General features: G+C 42.8%; 1 protein-coding gene across 2 annotated transcripts; it reads left to right on the top strand.

The window, feature by feature from the left end:
* Window positions 1–4,033: 4,033 nt before the first annotated feature.
* On the top strand, window positions 4,034–10,990 carry foxj1a (forkhead box J1a). Of its 2 annotated transcripts, XM_084925021.1 has the most exons (3): window positions 4,034–4,966; window positions 5,739–6,356; window positions 7,901–10,990. In XM_084925021.1, the coding sequence occupies exons 2-3, from the start codon at window positions 5,802–5,804 to the stop codon at window positions 8,723–8,725; spliced, it is 1,380 nt and encodes a 459-aa protein (XP_084781147.1). In that variant the 5' UTR covers window positions 4,034–4,966; window positions 5,739–5,801; the 3' UTR covers window positions 8,726–10,990. The 2 variants fall into 2 exon arrangements, with proteins under 2 accessions (XP_084781147.1, XP_084781146.1); XM_084925020.1 differs by lacking the exon at window positions 4,034–4,966 and having other exon boundaries at window positions 5,521–6,356.
* Window positions 10,991–19,082: the final 8,092 nt, after the last annotated feature.

Raw genomic sequence — 19,082 nt, 5'->3', positions numbered from 1 at the left:
CACAGAAAAATGAGGCTTCAGTCATTTTTCAGTCAAAAACTACAGAAATAACCCCAAAAATATGCAGTTCCACACTTTAAACTTTAAACGAGAAGCTTTGAAGGAAAGTTGGGTACTTTATAAAAGTAATACATGAATCGGTTTGTTTAATTATCACAGGAGTCGTTGCACAGACGTCTGACAGATCCACAAACGTGTTCCTGTGATGACAACAGAGAACAGGAAGTGCAAAAAAAAAAAAAAAAAAAAACCACTGCGAGAGAGACCTTCTCTATAGAGAAATCACAATATAAGGGAATAAATAAAGGCAATAACACCGTAATAGAAAAACAAACAAACAAATGCTAAAAAAAATATATATAACTAAATAAATAAGATGAATAGATTAATAGTGTGTAAAAGTGGAGGTGAAGATGTGTTCATGGAGTTTCCTCTGTTTCCGAGCGGGAATCACTGAATCCTGCTCAGCTTTGGAAGAAATCAGTGGAGAAAAAAATATGGATGCGACATTAATGTAGCAGGAATAACTTTTTAATGACGGCACAAATATAAAAGCATCTCAATCGGTTCAGTTTTTTCCTTTCACGTCTCATGTGTATATGGCGCCCTCATCTGTCCAATCATAGACATTACACCAGAGCGCTTTTAAACAAAACGATACAAACAAAAACGAACAGACAAACATATATACCAGATTTCAGAAATTAAACTGAGTGAAATGACGATGGAGTTTTTATTATTAATAAACCTTTAAATAGATTTTCATTTGTGTTCAAAGGGCTCAGTTTTATTTGACATTTTATCTTTTAGATTTTCTTCCTGCTGCCCGACTGTTCCAGTCCAAAGTGACAATTACATTTTATTTTTACTAAACGAGCAGTTCATACCTCAAAGTGATTAAAAATGCATTCAAAGATCACAAACTTTGGAGCACAGTTGTAATAAAAATATTTGAATCTGGAACAAATTTCAGTTAATATACTGAGTATGTGTTAATAATTCTGCTGTCTGTCATTTTCTTTTGGAACACATGAAAATAAAAATCAGAATAGCGCTTGGTGTCTCTGTTTGTGTTTTTGCATGTATTTGTGCACATTTTGCCTCGTGTTGTATTTATCTGGTCTTTTCTTTGCAGCTGTTTTACATCTTTGTGTGTTTTCTGTCTCCTCTTTGTTTCACAGCATTTGTCACTGTGGACGATGTTTCGAGTCTCTGCAGCTGTTTTCTCAGTTTTTCCCCTTCTTGTTTCCATTTCAGTGTCCCTACAGTCATGATTTAGTCTTTATTGCGTTTTTTCTGCTTTTTGTCTTCGGATGAAAACATGTTTATGTGTTTATGGCAGTAATCCATCTGCGGTGCATGTCCAAGGGCCCATCACCAGTCTGTGAAGTTTAATGACAGATTTCTGTAGTCGCTCTGAGTCCAGATCGCCTCTCCCTGCTCCTCTGTTCTTTAAATTTAGCCTGCTTCACTGGTCCCTCGTTGACCTCTGACCTCTGTATGAGAACAGGTGAAGAAGGCTAACAAAGCAGAGAGTTGGGACAGAGACAGGACTACAGGCATAAAATCAAAGTAAAATGTGAGCATTGCTCATTTTTGACTTTCACGCCAAATAATAACTGTATTCTAATAAAACTCATCCATTTAAGTATATTAAGCTTTAAAGTTAATCCATTTACTCCCTGATGTTAGCATTACTCACGCATCAATCGAAATATCTGTGTCCTGAATGAAAACATCATTTATCTCTAGAGGAGGTCCACAATTCAGCTTTTCTTTTGAAGCTCCCACTTCCTCCCCTCACACCTGAAGAGGTTTGTGAGCAGGTGAAGCTCTGTTTCTCTGACTCAGCCTGCAGCTGTCAGCAGCCTGTGCAGATCAGTTGAGACCAGCTTTGAGGAGACGAGGAAGCCTTTTTATAGCTTTACAGTTTTGTGAGGGGCCTCAGGAAACCACTCAGCCACACTAACAGAACATTCAGGGGCACCGAGCTCTTTGTTTCGCCTTTCTCTCCTTTTCTGCCTTATGGACAAAAGTACATTCCTTCACACACGCCTCCGCCTGCATCAGTCCAGACGCTCGGTCCAGCTTTTGGTTTGTCTCGTATGTTAAATTTATTGTGCAGACAAACAAGCAAGCCCAGTCAGGCACAAGAAGTAACCGTATTAAAGTACTCGAATACTCTCAGAATCAGACAAAAACCTCATTTTGCAGTAAAACGTCTCCTGTGGCTGATGCATGATTCTCAGTCCAGGCCTCTGAGGTCAGACCCAGGGGTGAGGAGTCGTTATGTGAGGGAGAGACTCCAGTATTCTTGTAACATGTGACCATGCAGACAGAGGCGATGCAAGCAAAGAAAAACAAACCAAGAAGTTCAGAGCGCAACAAAAACAAAAGGACAAGGAAATCCAAAGAGACGAGCCGGTGAGGACAAAAACAGAAACACAAATCACTCACCCTAAATATGAAGACTGACCCTGTTCTCATTTTATAACCCCTCCTTTGGTTCCTCCACCAGAGACCTGGGGAGGCTTCTCCCCCTCTGTGACCTGGAGGAGGACAGAGGAGGGAGGAGTCTGCTGGAGGAGCTATCAGTGAGGACGCACAGGTGTATCCTGTGGAAGTGTTTTAGGTGGAGGGAGGGAGGTGGGCACTTTGAACAGCGGGTCCTTTTTCTCCACAAACTGTTTCTGTTATTGAAGACGATCAAATGTTCCCCCGTCAAAACCAAACAAACACTTTTTAATATTTTCTCCTTTTGGTCGCGTCTCAAATGAACTCTCAACTGTTTTCAGAAGATTTGTGGGGAGTTATTATAGAGTTAACATAGAGTTATTATAGAGTTAACATAGAGTTATCGTAGAGTTATTATAGAGTTATTATAGAGTTATCATAGAGTTATCAGAGAGTTATTATAGAGTTATCATAGAGTTATTATAGAGTTATTATAGAGTTATCAGAGAGTTATTATAGAGTTAACATAGAGTTATTATAGAGTTATTATAGAGTTATCATAGAGTTATCAGAGAGTTATTATAGAGTTATCATAGAGTTATTATAGAGTTAACATAGAGTTATTATAGAGTTATCATAGAGTTATCAGAGAGTTATTATAGAGTTATCATAGAGTTATTATAGAGTTATCATAGAGTTATCAGAGAGTTATTATAGAGTTATCATAGAGTTATTATAGAGTTAACATAGAGTTATTATAGAGTTATCATAGAGTTATCATAGAGTTATTATAGAGTTATCATAGAGTTATCATAGAGTTATTATAGAGTTATTATAGAGTTATCATAGAGTTATTATAGAGTTAACATAGAGTTATCATAGAGTTATTATAGAGTTAACATAGAGTTATCATAGAGTTATTATAGAGTTATCATAGAGTTATTATAGAGTTATCATAGAGTTATCATAGAGTTATTATAGAGTTATTATAGAGTTATCATAGAGTTATCATAGAGTTATTATAGAGTTATCATAGAGTTATTATAGAGTTATCATAGAGTTATCATAGAGTTATTATAGAGTTATTATAGAGTTATCATAGAGTTATCATACAGTTATTATAGAGTTAACATAGAGTTATTATAGAGTTATCATACAGTTATTATAGAGGTAATATGGCATTATTATGGACTTAATAAGCTCCGTGTTTATGGAAGAGTCCACCTGATGACCCGAGGGCTGCTCAGACTGTTTAGATCCTTTTTAATTTTTTGACTCTTTTTCAAAATTTTAATTCACCTTCTATTAATTCATTGTGATATTTTCATTGTATTATTTGTTTAAATGTTAAAACTCTGCTTTAATTATATAATGTCTTTATTCTTTCACCTTAGTTCCCTTTATGTTTCAGTGTTAGTTATTATTTTGTATCTCAGTGTTTCCAAAGACAGTCCTGCTGTGATGCTACATGAGTGTAGTGTATGTGTGTGTGAATGTGTGTGTGCGCACTATGAGTTACAGCTTTATTGTATAAAAAGTGTATATAAATAAAGTTTTGCTTGATTGATTAACACACAAAATTTACTTTCAGGTTTTTAGATTTTTTTTGTTATTGTTGTTTCTTTATTTTGACAAATTTAGAGATTTATTGGGGAAATATTTTATGAAAGTTCCAGTTCATGACGAGAAAAAAGATTTTTCTTGATTTAAATCTGTTGTTTGAGTGTAAAAAGTTTCATCGGCAGTTGAAACGTTTACAGAGGAAACATTTTTATTTTCAATAATCGGGTCTACTGTATAGTTTTAAAAGACTTTATTTTCATGTTTTAAATGTAAAATCTTCATCTCAAAGAAATTAAAATCAGTCAAATACTTTATCCCTTATGAAGCTCCACATGCTCAGACTGTTCAGAGCAGCAGGACAACAGAAAATCTGGTTTTACTTTTTCAAAGCTTTTTGGAAGACTTAATAATATGGAGTCTTAATCTGTCCTGAATGCAGAGGAGTAATAAGTGCGGTATTAAATATGATAGAAATGATGGATGTGTGGGTGGATGGTGCATCGTGGCCTTGGAGCAGCAGGACCTGAGCTTCCATCCTGATTTAATATGTTTTTAAAGAAAGAAAAAGTCACGCGGAGTTTGCTTTTAATAAAACTGCAATAATCCTGCAGTAAAAGTCCCAGCAGGTCCCCCGGAGCGGCCCCGGGCCTCAGGTTGAGAACCCGCGGCCACAGTTGACTTGAGCGTGATTAAAAATGAAGCGCCATAGAAACGGGGAGGCCAATGAAGACGCGCGGAGCTGTTTACAGGGGGTGTAGCGTTTCTATGGTTGCCGGTCAAACCTCCTGCAGCAGGTATTAAACTGGAGCCCGCAGCGCGCTGACAGCCGCCACAAACCTCCGCGGAGCAGGAGAAGCAGGACTCCTCCCCAGGTCTCCGTGTGGAGCAGCAGGTGCGCAGACTCACACTCGGCCTCCATCAGTGTGGATTCAACGGGCGCAGCTCAAAGGTGAGTCTGGATCTTTATTCCGAAGGTCATTTATCCTCTTTCTCTCAGCAAGCAAATCAATACAGAAATGTAGAAATCACACAAGAACTGTTCAAAAGTCCTTCAAGAGTTTGATCGATCGGAGTACAAGAAGCGCAAATCTGCGGATTTTACTGCGCGTAAAAACTTATAAAAGTCCAAAAAGCGGAAAAAATCCAAACTTTATTAAAACAGGACGCGACAACTGAGACCCGTGCGTGCGCGAGCGCGAGTGCGACTGTGTGTGTGTGTGTGTGTGTGTGTGCATGTTTGAGTGTGTGTGTGTGTGCATGTTTGTGTGTGCATATTTGTGTGTGTGTTTGTGTGTGTGTGTGTGTGTGTGTGTGTGCATGTTTGTGTGTGTGTGTGTGTGTGTGTGTGTGTGCATGTTTGTGTGTGTGTGTGTGTGTGCATGTTTGTGTGTGTGTGTGTATGCGCATGTTTGAGTGTGTGTGTGTGTGTGTGTGCATGTTTGTGTGTGTGTGTGCTTGTGTGTGTGTGTGTGCATGTTTGTGTGTGTGTGTGTGCATGTTTGAGTGTGTGTGTGTGTGTGTGTGTGTGAGAAAAAGTTTGTCCACATCCTGAAGAAAGATGTTGTGGTGTCAGAGTGACTTAACGCTGAGCTGTTGCTTTGAGTGGGTGTCGGGCATGAATGCGTGGATGTGGATTGAATGCGTGTCCCTTTGCGCGCACACAGAGCTGTTCTCGGGTCATTGTTCTGGCCTTCGCTGAAGTGTCGGGTGTGTATTTACAGTCCTGTCAGGAGGTAACAGAGGGAGGAGGAGGAGGAGAAGTAGCTGACACAGAGGAGAGAGCCATGCTGTCCCTGAGCTGTGCCGACCCGTGGGCCGAAGGCTCCGTGGGTCTGGAGGAGGAGGTGGTGACTGCGGCGGCTCAGGCTGAGGAGCGGGACGGAGTCAGCGGCACCGACAGCAGCAGCTGCTCCGTCAGCCTGGACGACAGCCTGACCAGCCTGCAGTGGCTGCAGGAGTTCTCCATCCTCGGCACCAACGTGCCGCATCACACGCACCACCAGCACCACCTGTTCGGCCACCAGCAGCTGGGCTCTGATGCGCCAGCCTCCCCCCTGGCCGGGGACCCGGCCTCCATCGGGATGCCGCTGACCCCGGGGAAGCCCACGGCGGCGGCCTACAGCAGGATGCAACCACTGCCCGGCATCGTGGCGCACGGACACTGTCCGGACGACGTGGACTACAAAACCAACGCGCACATCAAGCCACCGTATTCCTACGCCACCCTCATCTGCATGGCCATGCAGGCCAGCAAGAAGAGCAAGATCACGCTGTCCTGCATCTACAAATGGATCACCGACAACTTCTGCTACTACCGCCATGCTGACCCCACCTGGCAGGTAACGGACCCCCCCCCCCCCCCCCCCCCCCCCCCCCCCCCCCCCCCCCCCCCCCCCCCCCCCCCCCCACACACACACACACACACAGAGGCAGTCCACCTGAGACAGGATGTGCCACCTGCTGCACTCATTGTGTGAAAATGAGTTTCTCTCAGGTCACATCACAGCTGGATGTGTTTCTGTTTGAGAACAGAGGTCTGGGCCTGCTGCCACTTGGCTTTGTGTGTAATTAATAACTGATGTGGATTAGTTGACACTAAGACACTCAAACTTTAACAGGATTGCACTTTTTGTTTTCCTTTTTTAAGCAGCATAATACCTGAAATCAGCTCAGTAGGAGTAACCGCAGCAGATTCTTTCTCATGAAGGCAGCAGCAGTTTTTCAGAAAACTTTAATTCTGTTGGATCAATGATTGATGAAGCCGTTCGCTGCACTCCCAGAGTTTCAGCCTCAGACATTTCAGAGCATTTTGTTATTGTAAGGCAGTACATGGGGCAGATAATATTTAACAAAGGTCACAGGGTCAGCGCTCTGTTTAGACCTGAGTGGAGAGGGGCTGGATGGTTGAACGCAAGGATACACAGCACATTATAACTGACTACAATGCTCTGCTAGCTGTACTTCCTGCACCACAAAAAGCTAAAGTCTGTTGCTGAAAAGACACTTAAAGGTATCTGAACCTAAAAAGCTACATACCAGCAACTTTATAGCAACTCATGTGTGTTAAAATAAAGATGTAAATATTGTTACCCAAGCCAAAAATGGAAGGATGCCTGAAAATAAAAGAATTTTAAATTAAGATTCATTTTAAAGGATCATAAAAGGAAACATGAGCGGGCAGGTTAGCTCACAGGTTTAGCAGGTGTGCTAAAGGCAGCATACTGGGATCAGCTCCAACCTGACATCCTTGGCTCCCTGATTTCCTGGCTTAAGGCAAAAAAGGACTTCAGATATAGTACACATGTACCTGTATTACTTTAAAGGAGATTTCTCTGCCATTTATTCTTAGCATGAACATTTAGGAATTCTTTTTGGCTTTTTAGTAACATCCAATTAGTCCTAGAATTTCACTCACTAAAACTGGAGCTCAGACCTGTTGGACGGTCTGTTAGTGCAGTAACTTCACAGCATCCATATTATTGGTTAGATAATTCAAAAGGCTCCAAAAGGTTCCAACAGCACAAACATGGTCCAGAGATTTAGTTCAGGGTCTCTAGCTAGCTGAGGAGAAGCCTAGCAGACAGCCGCCTGTGTCACCATACACCTGTCAGTCACAGCGGCCACGCCTCTAATAATGCAAACTGTAATCCAGAGTTATCCAAACATTCTCCCTTGTACAGTTATGAAGGGGGAAATTATCTACACAGACTGAAACAGTTTTTGTAAACATGTTACTACCATTATGCTAAGCTAAGCTAACTGTTAAGCCAGGCTGCAGCTTCAAATGTGCTGAACACAAATAAGAGCAACATCAATCTGATGATCTGAGCTGAATGAAGACAGTGTGTGAGCTGTTATTTAAAATATACATTCCTCCTTCCAGAACTCGATCCGACACAACCTCTCGCTCAACAAGTGCTTCATCAAGGTGCCGCGGCAGAAGGACGAGCCCGGGAAGGGGGGTTTCTGGAAGATTGACCCGCAGTACGCTGAGCGCCTCCTGAGTGGTGCCTACAAGAAGAGACGAATGCCGCCCGTCCAGATCAACCCGGCCCTGCGGAACAGACTCAGGGTGAACATGCAGCCTCAGCCCAGAGGGCAGATCGGGCTTTGCGTCAACCCAGAGTCCCAAAGGCTTCTTCGAGAGTTCGAAGAGGCAACGGGGGCTGATCAGAATTGGGACCCCCATCTGGCTGAGGGGACCATGCTGGGGTCTTGGCCGATGGTCAGGGGAAGGAGTGGGCTCAAGAGGAAGCAGGGCTCTAGAAATGGTGCTGCCAAAGCCCCCCGTCGGTCCAGCTCCCCTCTGCTCTCCATGGATGAACAGAAGGAGATTGGACCTCTGAAGGGGGACTTCGACTGGGACGCCCTTCTGGATTCTGCCCTCAGCGGGGAGCTCAGTTTGGAAGGTGGTGAGCCTCTGAGCCCCATCATGAAAGAGGAGGACCTAACAGTGCGGGGAACCCACATTTCTCCTGTTGAAGCCCCTGCAGGCTCAGCAGAGGCAGAGAGGAGTAACAACATGTCTGACTTTGATGAGGAGACCTTCCTTGCCACAGCCTTCCTGGAGAACCCCTGGCCAGAGGAGGAGGAGGATCACGGCCGCAGTGATTTCCTCTGTAGCGCCACCGTCAACTTAGACCAGCTGTTTGGGCTCGAGGACTCATTGGGTGGGGACCCCAGCAGCAGGATGGACACCCTCCTTTGAGGAATAATTTCCAGGTCGTCTTACAAACTAAGAACGCTTCTCAACACAACTTGGGAATAAAATACTCTTTTTTTATCCTCATGCAAGCGTAACCGTCCTTTTCAAGATGTTTAAAGTATTTTTAGAGAAACATTTTTACGCAGGTTCAATGCTGGAAATAAACACTCAATGCCTACCGAACAATGATGCCACAATGTACAGCAGCAGTTCATATTCCACAGAGAAACTACACTGAATGTTTTTTTCCTTTTTTTTTGTGAAATGAAAGTTTTCAGAGTGAAGGCCTGGACACACCAGAAGGTAGCACGGTAATTTTAGCGTCATGTTTCCCTTCGTGTGTTTGTGAGAACACGGGGCCAGGGGTGGACGGTGTTCCTGCTAAACGAGTTTCACATAATGATGTAAACATTTGTTTAAACTACATTTCCAGCGGTCATTACCCCTCACAAGCACTGATTGCTGCCCTTCAGTAAGCTTCCAGAAGTTGGCCAATCATTGAGCTGTTAGGGAGGGTGTAGTTTAAAGATGCTGGAGCTAAATGCAAGTAGACTTTATTTCTAGTTTAATGTCCATTCAAACTGATTCAAACATTTATGTTCTTACATAGAGCTCCTACAGATAATGCTAATAAGTTAGCCAGTCACTAGTCCACTCAATCGTAACAGGAAGATGAGAACCCCCAAAATAAACTCTCTCAAAACTACACAAAAACATTGACAGTTCATTATGTTTTATACTCGGTTTACCACTACGGAAAAGTGTGGATTTGGCTGCATGTGGTTTCTGGCAGTTGATATTGTGAAATTACTTAGAATAGGAACACAATGCCACACCACAACCTTGTTGTGCTTGCTTTGGTTGCTAGCAGGTTGCTCCTCCCACCAGCAGTTTGCATGGAACTTGTCTGCAAACACACGTCAACTACTCACAAAGCGGTAATGAAACTGTGAGAAGTGCGACGCTAACTGGAATCAGAGACCATATGGCTTTTCATTGAGTTGGTTTTGGCGATAAAGCACAACTTTTATTTTATGCAATCCACCGGCAACCAAAGCCACTCCATCTGATCAGAGAGGTCCACATTTTCTTTCAGAAATAAACAGCTAACAGCATGAATCCACCAATCGGCACAATTTTATTGGAATAAATTGATCTCTGGTGTGACCAGGCCTTACAGACGACACAACATGGTCTCTGTTTACGTCACGAAAGTGTTTTATTGTGAAAAAGGAGATCATGTTGCCTGAAAGATATTTTCAGTGAACAGTTGATCAACTAAGACTTTTTTTTAATTGTTAAAGTGGAATCAGGAGTAATGCTACGACAGACTGATGATGAGATTTTTGCCAAATTATGTTCTGTGTAGATGTGATTTACTCATTTAGTTTTCTTTTCTTTTTTTGGCGTGGGATTTTTTGGTACTAACTCTTTATTTTCAGAATGAACTAGCACAACTTTAACAAATGATTCATGTTAGCTTAACTTTTTCCAGAAAAACAGACTGATGTATATGGCTTGTAGAAGTAACGGCTTTCTTTCTTCCTTCCTGTGACTTTGTAGCCGGTAGATATAAAGAAACGCAGCAGAGGATGCGTCACAGCTTCGCGGTGTAAAAGTTAAAATAAACACAAAGCAGCCTGAGGCAAAATTCTCCAACAAAGAACCATTAGGAGCTTAAAATGCACAGTTTAAAGAGGCCACGGTGGCTTGTAAATGAATACCTGACCTTCTATGTGCCAAGAACAACACTTGGGACTCGACGGGGCGGCCGTGCGCGTTTTACTGCAATGAGGAAATGTTTTTGTGTTGGTGTGCGATAAAGTTGGGGAACTGCTGGACGGGAACAAAAGAGCTCGCTGGATTCAGACTAAACCAAATCACGCTGCATAAGGACGGGGACAGTCTTTAACTGCTGAGATGCAGTAACTGTTCTCTAAACATGTGTGAAAGTGCAATCATTGTACAGTGATATTTGTTATATGTTACAGTCATTTGTTGGAGTCCATTCATGCTGTTTACTTCAGAGAGACCAGGCTCACTGTTTTCTGTATTCTGAGGTGTGAATACACTCGAGGGACTCTCAGTAAAACCAGCTATGGTTGTGTTTTAGCTCGTCTCAATCAAATAACACTTTAAACCACAATAATGGGATCTTACCTCATGATTGGTTCTATGCTGATGTTTAAACGCTCATGTATTCTTCTACCTTTTTGTTTTTATTTTATTTTTCCACTTTTCTTTGACAATAAAAAATGTTTTACTGCATCTCGCCTGTCTACTTGACACATTTCCTCATTTTTAGTCATGAAGGCTCTTTCAGTTTGACTGCCAAAAAAGGCAGTTCACGGTCCTCAGAGGATAAACTCTTCCATCAAAAACCTCCAAGCCTCTCACTCATCCAGTAACACGTAAAGTTAGTGTAAAGGCTGAAATGTTTTAAAGGCATTCGTGGTCCCCAGAGGACAATCAAAATGACTTTTGAATCTTTAACTTTTCTCTAGTCCAACCATGAGGTTATCGTCTAAGAAGAACAGCTCCACGGCTCTGGTGGGGATTTCTCTGGCATGTTCAGATGTTCGTGGTCCCCAGAGGGTGAATCTTAATGATCTCAACTGTAACAGCTAATCTGTAGCACAGTTATTCTGTTTCTTATCTCTAAATAATGCAGAGGTGTAAAGTCTGGAAAGGCATTTGTGGTCCTGAGAGGGTGACTTCCTGCATGCTAACCGTCTGGACTGCTGTGACACTTGAGCTTTAACTCAAATAATTTTGGTGATGCCATGACCACAACCAGACCAAGCTTTCACTCATTTATTAAAATACATCAACTCCTGCTTGTTGGATTGGTACATAACTCATTCAAAGTCCCCCGAGGGTGAATCCTAAGGCTGGTGGTTATGAAAGAGGAAGTGTTTCTCTTAAAACAGTCACTCTGGATGGATTGTGATGATAGTTTCTACAGATATTCATAAAAGAGCTTTTTCTTTTTCATCAGCCGGTCTATGACTGTGATGGTCGAGGCATTCAAATGGGAACAGGACAGCCCTGATGTTTTGTCTGGATATTCTTGGTTTCTGCAGGATACATTTGAGTGATTTTCTGATAGACTTTCACTTATGCTGTGTCCTATCGACTCAACAGATCAGTCTGTAAGGAGTAGTGGTTTGTTCCCTGAGGATGAACCCCATCCTTAGCTGTTGGATGGATGTGATGAAGATTCATGCAAAGCTTCGTGCCATTTTCCACGAAGCTCTGCGCATTTGATATTTTCCAAGAGTATTATTTTCTACGATCTACTTTATGGATGCTGAAGGATTCGGCTTCTCGTTAGTTTGTATTTTATTTTATTTATTATTTCAGCTTTAGCTTTTATTATTTGAAAATATTTCGTTACATTGACAGTTTTAGTATGTTTTTTATTCAGTCTGGATATCACAGTATGAACAGAACATTTTAAAAGCAGTGGACTAAACCCTCATCAGACAGTAAACAAGTTAACAAATACCAAATCCACAGATATTTCTGCTGTAATTTTATTTTACTGTAGTTTCCAAGATCACTAAAATTATTTTAGTTGGTTTAAATTGATTTTTAAAATCTAGCGTTTCTGTTTACATGGGTCCGATTCTTGAGCGCCCGAGGATAACCTTAAATGACTTTGGTCCTCTGTTATATTTAAAATCCATCAGCAGCTTTTTTTTCTCAGGACTTCATGTTCCCCTCAGGATGAAATATTATAATTTGAGACTTTTCATTAAGATGTATTTTAATTTATGGTGCAGTTTTACCACATTTATTGGCTTATGACCTGAATGAAATGACCATCAGGATGAGCAAACAGGGTAATCTGAAACAGTCGCCGTGCTGAGCTGCTAATCATCAGCACGTTGTCATTGTGAGCATGCCTCCGGGGCTGTTTCATGGCTACGTGGTACGTCTTGTTTTCTCCTGCTCGCTGTCTGTTTCAGCCCTCACCCCCCTCTGCTTTAGTGCGCCTGGGCGTGAGATTTACGCTGCTCTTTTCCTGCTCGTCTCTTTTGGGGCTCTCGGTGTGTTCAGGCAGTAGATGGGTAATAGTAGCGGGGGGTGGCTGGGTTTCTGTTTCAGGGCTTTGTCTGTGCTCAGTCAAACTCTTGTTCCCCATGAAGCTCAGATCTGTGGTCCCTCATTGGGGCGGTGTGGGGTCTAACGGGGACAAGTGTCCCACGGCCCCATATATCACGGCCTGTCTGCCCCGCTGTAGACCACACCGTCACTCTCTGACCCTGCCGCAGATTAGCTAGGTGGCTCGCGTTCAGAGCATCAGATGAATAGCCGCAGTAATCAAATGCAAATACGTAGAATTTAAGAAGCCTGCGTCCCCCCCCCCCCCCCCCCCGGGGTCGTGAACAGACGGGCTCTCTGTGAGCGAGCGTGTCTGTCTGTGGTCACTGATGAGGTAATGACGGCAGAGGGATGAAGGGAAAAGATAAAGTGCTGTAACGCTACACCTCTGCATGATGGACACCCAACACTCCTGTGGAAGAGCAGGATCCTGCAGCTTCATGCCCAGCCCCGCAGCCTTTTTCCTGGAAAGGGGAGCTGCTGCCCCCCCCCCCCCCCAGCCAGAGCTCCATGTAGGCCCCCCGCAGTGCTATTACCTGCTGGACGGAGCTCTCCAGCTGGATCGCAGGGCTCATAATTATAATGCAGCAGGCTGGTTAGATGAGATGCTGTGGTAACCTGATGCAGGTATTATTCTCCGGCCCTGCTGACGGCTGCAGGTAAGAGGAGCCACCTGCTGAAACGCTAACCCTCGCCGCTTCTTCCAACAAGAAACGCTGCAAACTGAAAGTGCTAAACGCCAACACCCGATGTGGCCGGGCTGACGATGCAGCCACTTACAGCAGGCTTCAGCAGAAGAGAGCAGGGTGCCTCCCAAAACCTCAGAGAAAATGAGGTTTTCTAATCATTTAGATTAGAAAACCTCATTTTCATCAACCTCATTAACCTCAGATTAATAGTTCCTTGTATGTGAAGATTTTCCCTTATTTTCTTGTTTTATATGATTGTAAAATATGATCGAAAGCATTTAGTTCTGACACAGCTGACAGGGATGATAATTGGCAGGTTCACAGACCTGACGGTTTCTGAAGCCTCAGGATGTGGATCACGAGGTAAAGCACGGACCGCCTCGTCCTTCCCAAACTAGCAGACTTGAAACCAGCAGCTGACACCATTACGACATTTAAAAAAGCCATCTTGACATGTTTTTGGATGCTTCACATTCAGCGCAGACAACGGTGCAACACAACAATGACACTCGAGTGAGATTTCACGACGAAGCACCTGGTCAGCCTGTGACTGTCCGGGTGCTCTGAGCTCAGGTTTAGTCAGTCTCAGCTCTTGTGAGCAGTCAGGATGTCTCCACTCCTGCAAGCTGCACTGCCGAATGAGGGATCTGCAGCTTATCTGCAAGATGTGAAACGGTGGACAGACGAGAAGCGGCGGGGAATACATCTTTTTTTCACACAGCTAATGAAAAGCCTGTTGCCGGGGTAACTGCTGGTACCATTGTCATGTAGGACTGGAGGGAGCGGGGATGGGTGACGGTCTGTTCCTGGTGCTATGGAGGCTGTCGGGTTGATTAGGGCTGAGGAGGGATGGTGTGGATGGAGCCCCAGATTTATTGCAGCGGGGTTTTTGTGAAAGTTCACTTACCTCACCAAAGTGAGGCTCCAGAGAACAGACCCCCAAAGTGCAATGGCACAGGAAGAATTCTTCAGATCCTTTACTTATGTAAAAGTACCAATATATCAATTTAACAACATGCCGTTACAAGGAAAAGTCCTGCTTTAAATCCTGCTTAAACGAGAGTTTTGGCATGCTTGTTCCACTCTTTTCTCTTTGTTAAATATCATTTCCACCTTAAGAAGCATCTGCGAGTTCATGGAGGAGTTCATGGAGCAGCATCAGGATCTATGGGTCCCTTTATGAGGGCTCACTAATGAAAATTACACAAATTAAAAAATGAAAAATGTTTTCTCCCCATAACTTTGAAAATACTCACAGTGTGAAAGTAAGACTCCATGCAACTTCAAGACAGTCGCTCCACCTCAAATCCTGCTCCATCATTTGCATGAAGACTATATGGTCCAAAGTTTGAACAAATATAGTGATTGCTGTGAGATTTTAGCTTCCTTTACCAAATACTTTCTTAGATGTTTCTGAACAATGCTCCTTTGAGCCACTTACAGGCCATTGTTTTGCACACTGAAACTCACGTTTGAACATGAATATCTCAAAAACCATTAAAGATAAAAGTCTGATTTTTTTCACTCATCTTTATATCAAAGTAAATCAGCATCTGTAATTTGGGACACATAACACCTCAGGCTAGTAAAAATATTTTAAAAAATGCATCACTTTGCAAAGTAGCATATTTGAGCACATATTTTAAAAAAAAATTCACATTGCAAAAGACAAATAGTGGTAATTTCTGAACAGTATATCATCATATTTCATAATAATGCAAAAATAAAAGACACAATTCTCTTAACTTTAATTTTTTTTTGTCACAAAAACAAAGAAAATTGTATTTTTATTCAACTTTCATGTTGGATTGAGTAAATATTACAGTCCGTACCACATAAACAAAAATATCAACAGATCGAACTTTCCAGATTTACACAGAAAATAATTAAATATGTGGACATTTTTAATTTAAAAAATTGTTTGGACAAATACAATGATTTCTATGAAATGGTTGATGTTGAGGGGTTTAGGTTAATAGCATTATGGATGGATTGATGGATGGATGGATGGATGGATGGATGAATGGATGGTTGATGGATGGATGGATGGATGGATGGTTGATGGATAGATGGATGGATGGATGGATGGATGGAAGGATGGATGGATGGAAGGATGGATGGATGGATGGATGGATGGATGGATGGAAGGATGGATGGATGGATGGTTGATGGATGGATGGATGGTTGATGGATGGAAGGATGGATGGATGGATGGATGGAAGGATGGATGGATGGATGGTTGATGGATGGATGGATGGATGGATGGATGGAAGGATGGATGGATGGATGGATGGATGGATGGATGGATGGATGGAAGGATGGATGGATGGATGGTTGATGGATGGATGGATGGTTGATGGATGGAAGGATGGATGGATGGATGGAAGGATGGATGGATGGAAGGATGGATGGATGGATGGATGGAAGGATGGATGGATGGTTGATGGATAGATGGATGGATGGATGGATGGATGGATGGAAGGATGGATGGATGGTTGATGGATGGATGGATGGATGGATGGAAGGATGGATGGATGGATGGAAGGATGGATGGATGGTTGATGGATGGATGGATGGATGGATGGATGGAAGGATGGATGGATGGATGGAAGGATGGATGGATGGTTGATGGATGGATGGATGGTTGATGGATGGAAGGATGGATGGATGGTTGATGGATAGATGGATGGATGGATGGAAGGATGGATGGATGGATGGATGGATGGAAGGATGGATGGATGGATGGATGGATGGATGGTTGATGGATGGATGGATGGTTGATGGATGGATGGATGGATGGAAGGATGGATGGATGCATGCATGGAAGGATGGATGGATGCATGGATGGATGGATGGATGCATGGCTGGATGGAAGGATGGATGGATGGTTGATGGATGGATGGATGGATGGATGGTTGATGGATGGATGGATGGATGGATGGAAGGATGGATGCATGCATGCATGGAAGGATGGATGGATGCATGGATGGATGGTTGATGGATGGATGGATGGATGGAAGGATGGATGGATGCATGCATGGAAGGATGGATGGATGCATGGCTGGATGGAAGGATGGATGGATGGATGGATGGATGGATGGTTGGAGTCATGTTATGACAGTCTCAGTTTCAGTTCCTGCATTCTTGAATTACACTTTCTGTTTGATTTTTACTGCTTTAGTTTTCCTGGTGAAAATTCCCCGATCGCCCCATGGGCGGTCAATCCTTCAAGCTCGGGTCCTCTACCAGAGGCCTGGGAGCTTGAGGGTCCTGCATAGTATCTTAGCTGTTCCTAGGCCTAGCTTGGGAGTCACTGCACCTAGTGCTTCGATTACCACTGGGACCACTGTTACCTTCACCCTCCACATCTTCTCCAGCTTTTCTTTGAGCCCGTGGTATTTCTCAAGCCTTCTTCTGGCATCCCTGGGTGGGCTCGAACCACCAACTTTTTCGGTTAACAGCCAAACATATATACGTGATGATCTGGGGTTCTCTTTAGTTAATCAGCTCTCTGTTTCGTGTATGTTGATTCCTCCATGTTTCCTTGTGTTTGTTGGGTTTCCTCTTTGGTTTTACTTCTACAGACTGTGTGATTCTCCTTTCACCTGCTCAGCTCAGCTCCTGAAAATGTCATCTCTCCAGCACCTCTACACTGCTTGTAACAAAATTACTGATTAAAAAAAATGGTGTGAAAATGATTTTGATCCAGATTAAATCATGGCTAGAAGATGACTCTGATATCACAATGTAGGTATAAAGGACACCTTTCATGTGCTCTAACTGGATTTGAACAGTGACCCATCTCACATGCTGATATGAGCCTTGAAGATCTGCCCGAGATGCACGTCATTAAATCAACGATCGGAGGTACCAACACTCATTTCTGCCCCTCCACAGTCAACAGGTGACTTACTTACATGCAAACTCCTCATCAGGACAATGGAAGAGTGCCGGTGGCTCAGTAAACACATAGAAAGCATTTTACTGCTGCAGCTTCTCCGTCACCTGATGTGATATTTATTGCTCCGTCTTCCTGCTGTTTGTGTTGCATTGAAACATGTGAAGACACGTCTTATCTTATTGTCACAGCAGCGCATGAAAAATCAACACCATAAAATCAAACAGAGTGGCTCTCAGCTTTTAGGGGCTGCTCGTCTGTTTGCTCAGACTATGCTGTGAAAACACCTGTGATCAGGTTTGAAACACCCAAAGAGCACATCAGTCAGCATTTTAAATAAAATGCACTGTAAGCTAAATAAACAGCTATAAGGCAGGTTTGGTGACATTTATAGCTCTCACTGAACAATATCTACATATTTACATATTCTCAGAGTATTTACTGTATATAGCAACCATTTGTAAACAGTAGACACAACTCTTGTGTAGTTTTTATTTGTACACTATTTATTTCTATGTATTTATTTTATTTTCCTTGATGATGATGATGATGAAGATGGAGCTGGCATGGCTGGCAGCCCTAACCCAATTTCCCTCGGGATGAATAAAGTATTATCAATCAATCAATCAATCAATCAATCAATCAATCAATCAATCAATCAATCAATCAATCAATCAATCCTTGTGCGGACGTAACATGTTAATGTCTTGTTTGAGAAAGTTTAAATAAATGAGTTTAATATGAAGCAGGTGACATGAAAGTGGAGCCCAGCGATCAGGGATGAGTGCCGGGGAGAATACGGAGCACATGCTTTTAACATCAGCCATATTTGTTGTGGTTATGATACTCAGTGCTTCCCAGATGATCTGATATCCTCATGTTGGTGTTGATCCTGGAACAACATAGTAAATGTTGAATAAAGTATTATCAATGTAACATAGTAAATGTTGTTCCAGGATCAACATTGCAAGTGACCAATCACATTGTTGTGATGTTATTCTTTGGCGCGCCAAGCCATTCGTGCATTTATGAAATTCCAATGTTGCAAGGACAATATCAATTCTGCTCAGCGTTTATTAAAGGGTCAGGGTCAGGGTCCGTTGATCGGCGGACAGAGGCGCTGTCTTGCAGCTTAAGTACAGTTTTTTGTTTTACGGCGGTTTTTCCCGAAGTCACAAAAGTATGACGTCACAACATTCTGATTGGCCACTTGAAATGTTGATCCTGGAACAACATTTACTTTGTTGATCCTGGAACAACACCAACCCGACGATATCAGATCGTGCGATATTCCCAGAGGTTGTCCTGTCATGCTGAAGCTTTGAAGCAGGGCTGAAATCTCGTCTGTACACACACACACACGTACGTGCTGCAATAAAGTGTGTGTAATTATTTTACGTTAGAAAGTACGTTTTCTCCTTGCATTTCAAAAAAACTAAAATTAATTCACAAAATTAATGCAGGATCGTGAAAGCAGGAGCGTGTGCTGAGCTCGTCGGAGCGCCGTGTTTTTCCTCTAGAAGCTTCTGAGCTCTCTGCGGAGTTGTACTGGTCACTCCACAAACAGCTGTGTCATGTTGGTCCTCTGCTGCCTCATTCTTTCCTCTGAAGCCGCGACAAAAGGACGTCTCCCAGCCCGGCACCATGAATGAAGAGGCCCTCCCAC

The sequence above is a fragment of the Perissodus microlepis genome, chromosome 4 (genome assembly GCF_051167445.1).
Source record: "Perissodus microlepis isolate ML-2025 ecotype Zambia chromosome 4, ASM5116744v1, whole genome shotgun sequence".
NCBI classification, from domain to species: Eukaryota; Metazoa; Chordata; class Actinopteri; order Cichliformes; family Cichlidae; genus Perissodus; species Perissodus microlepis.
Note: the sequence above shows the minus strand (reverse complement) of the source record. Positions and strands in the feature narration are given on the sequence as shown.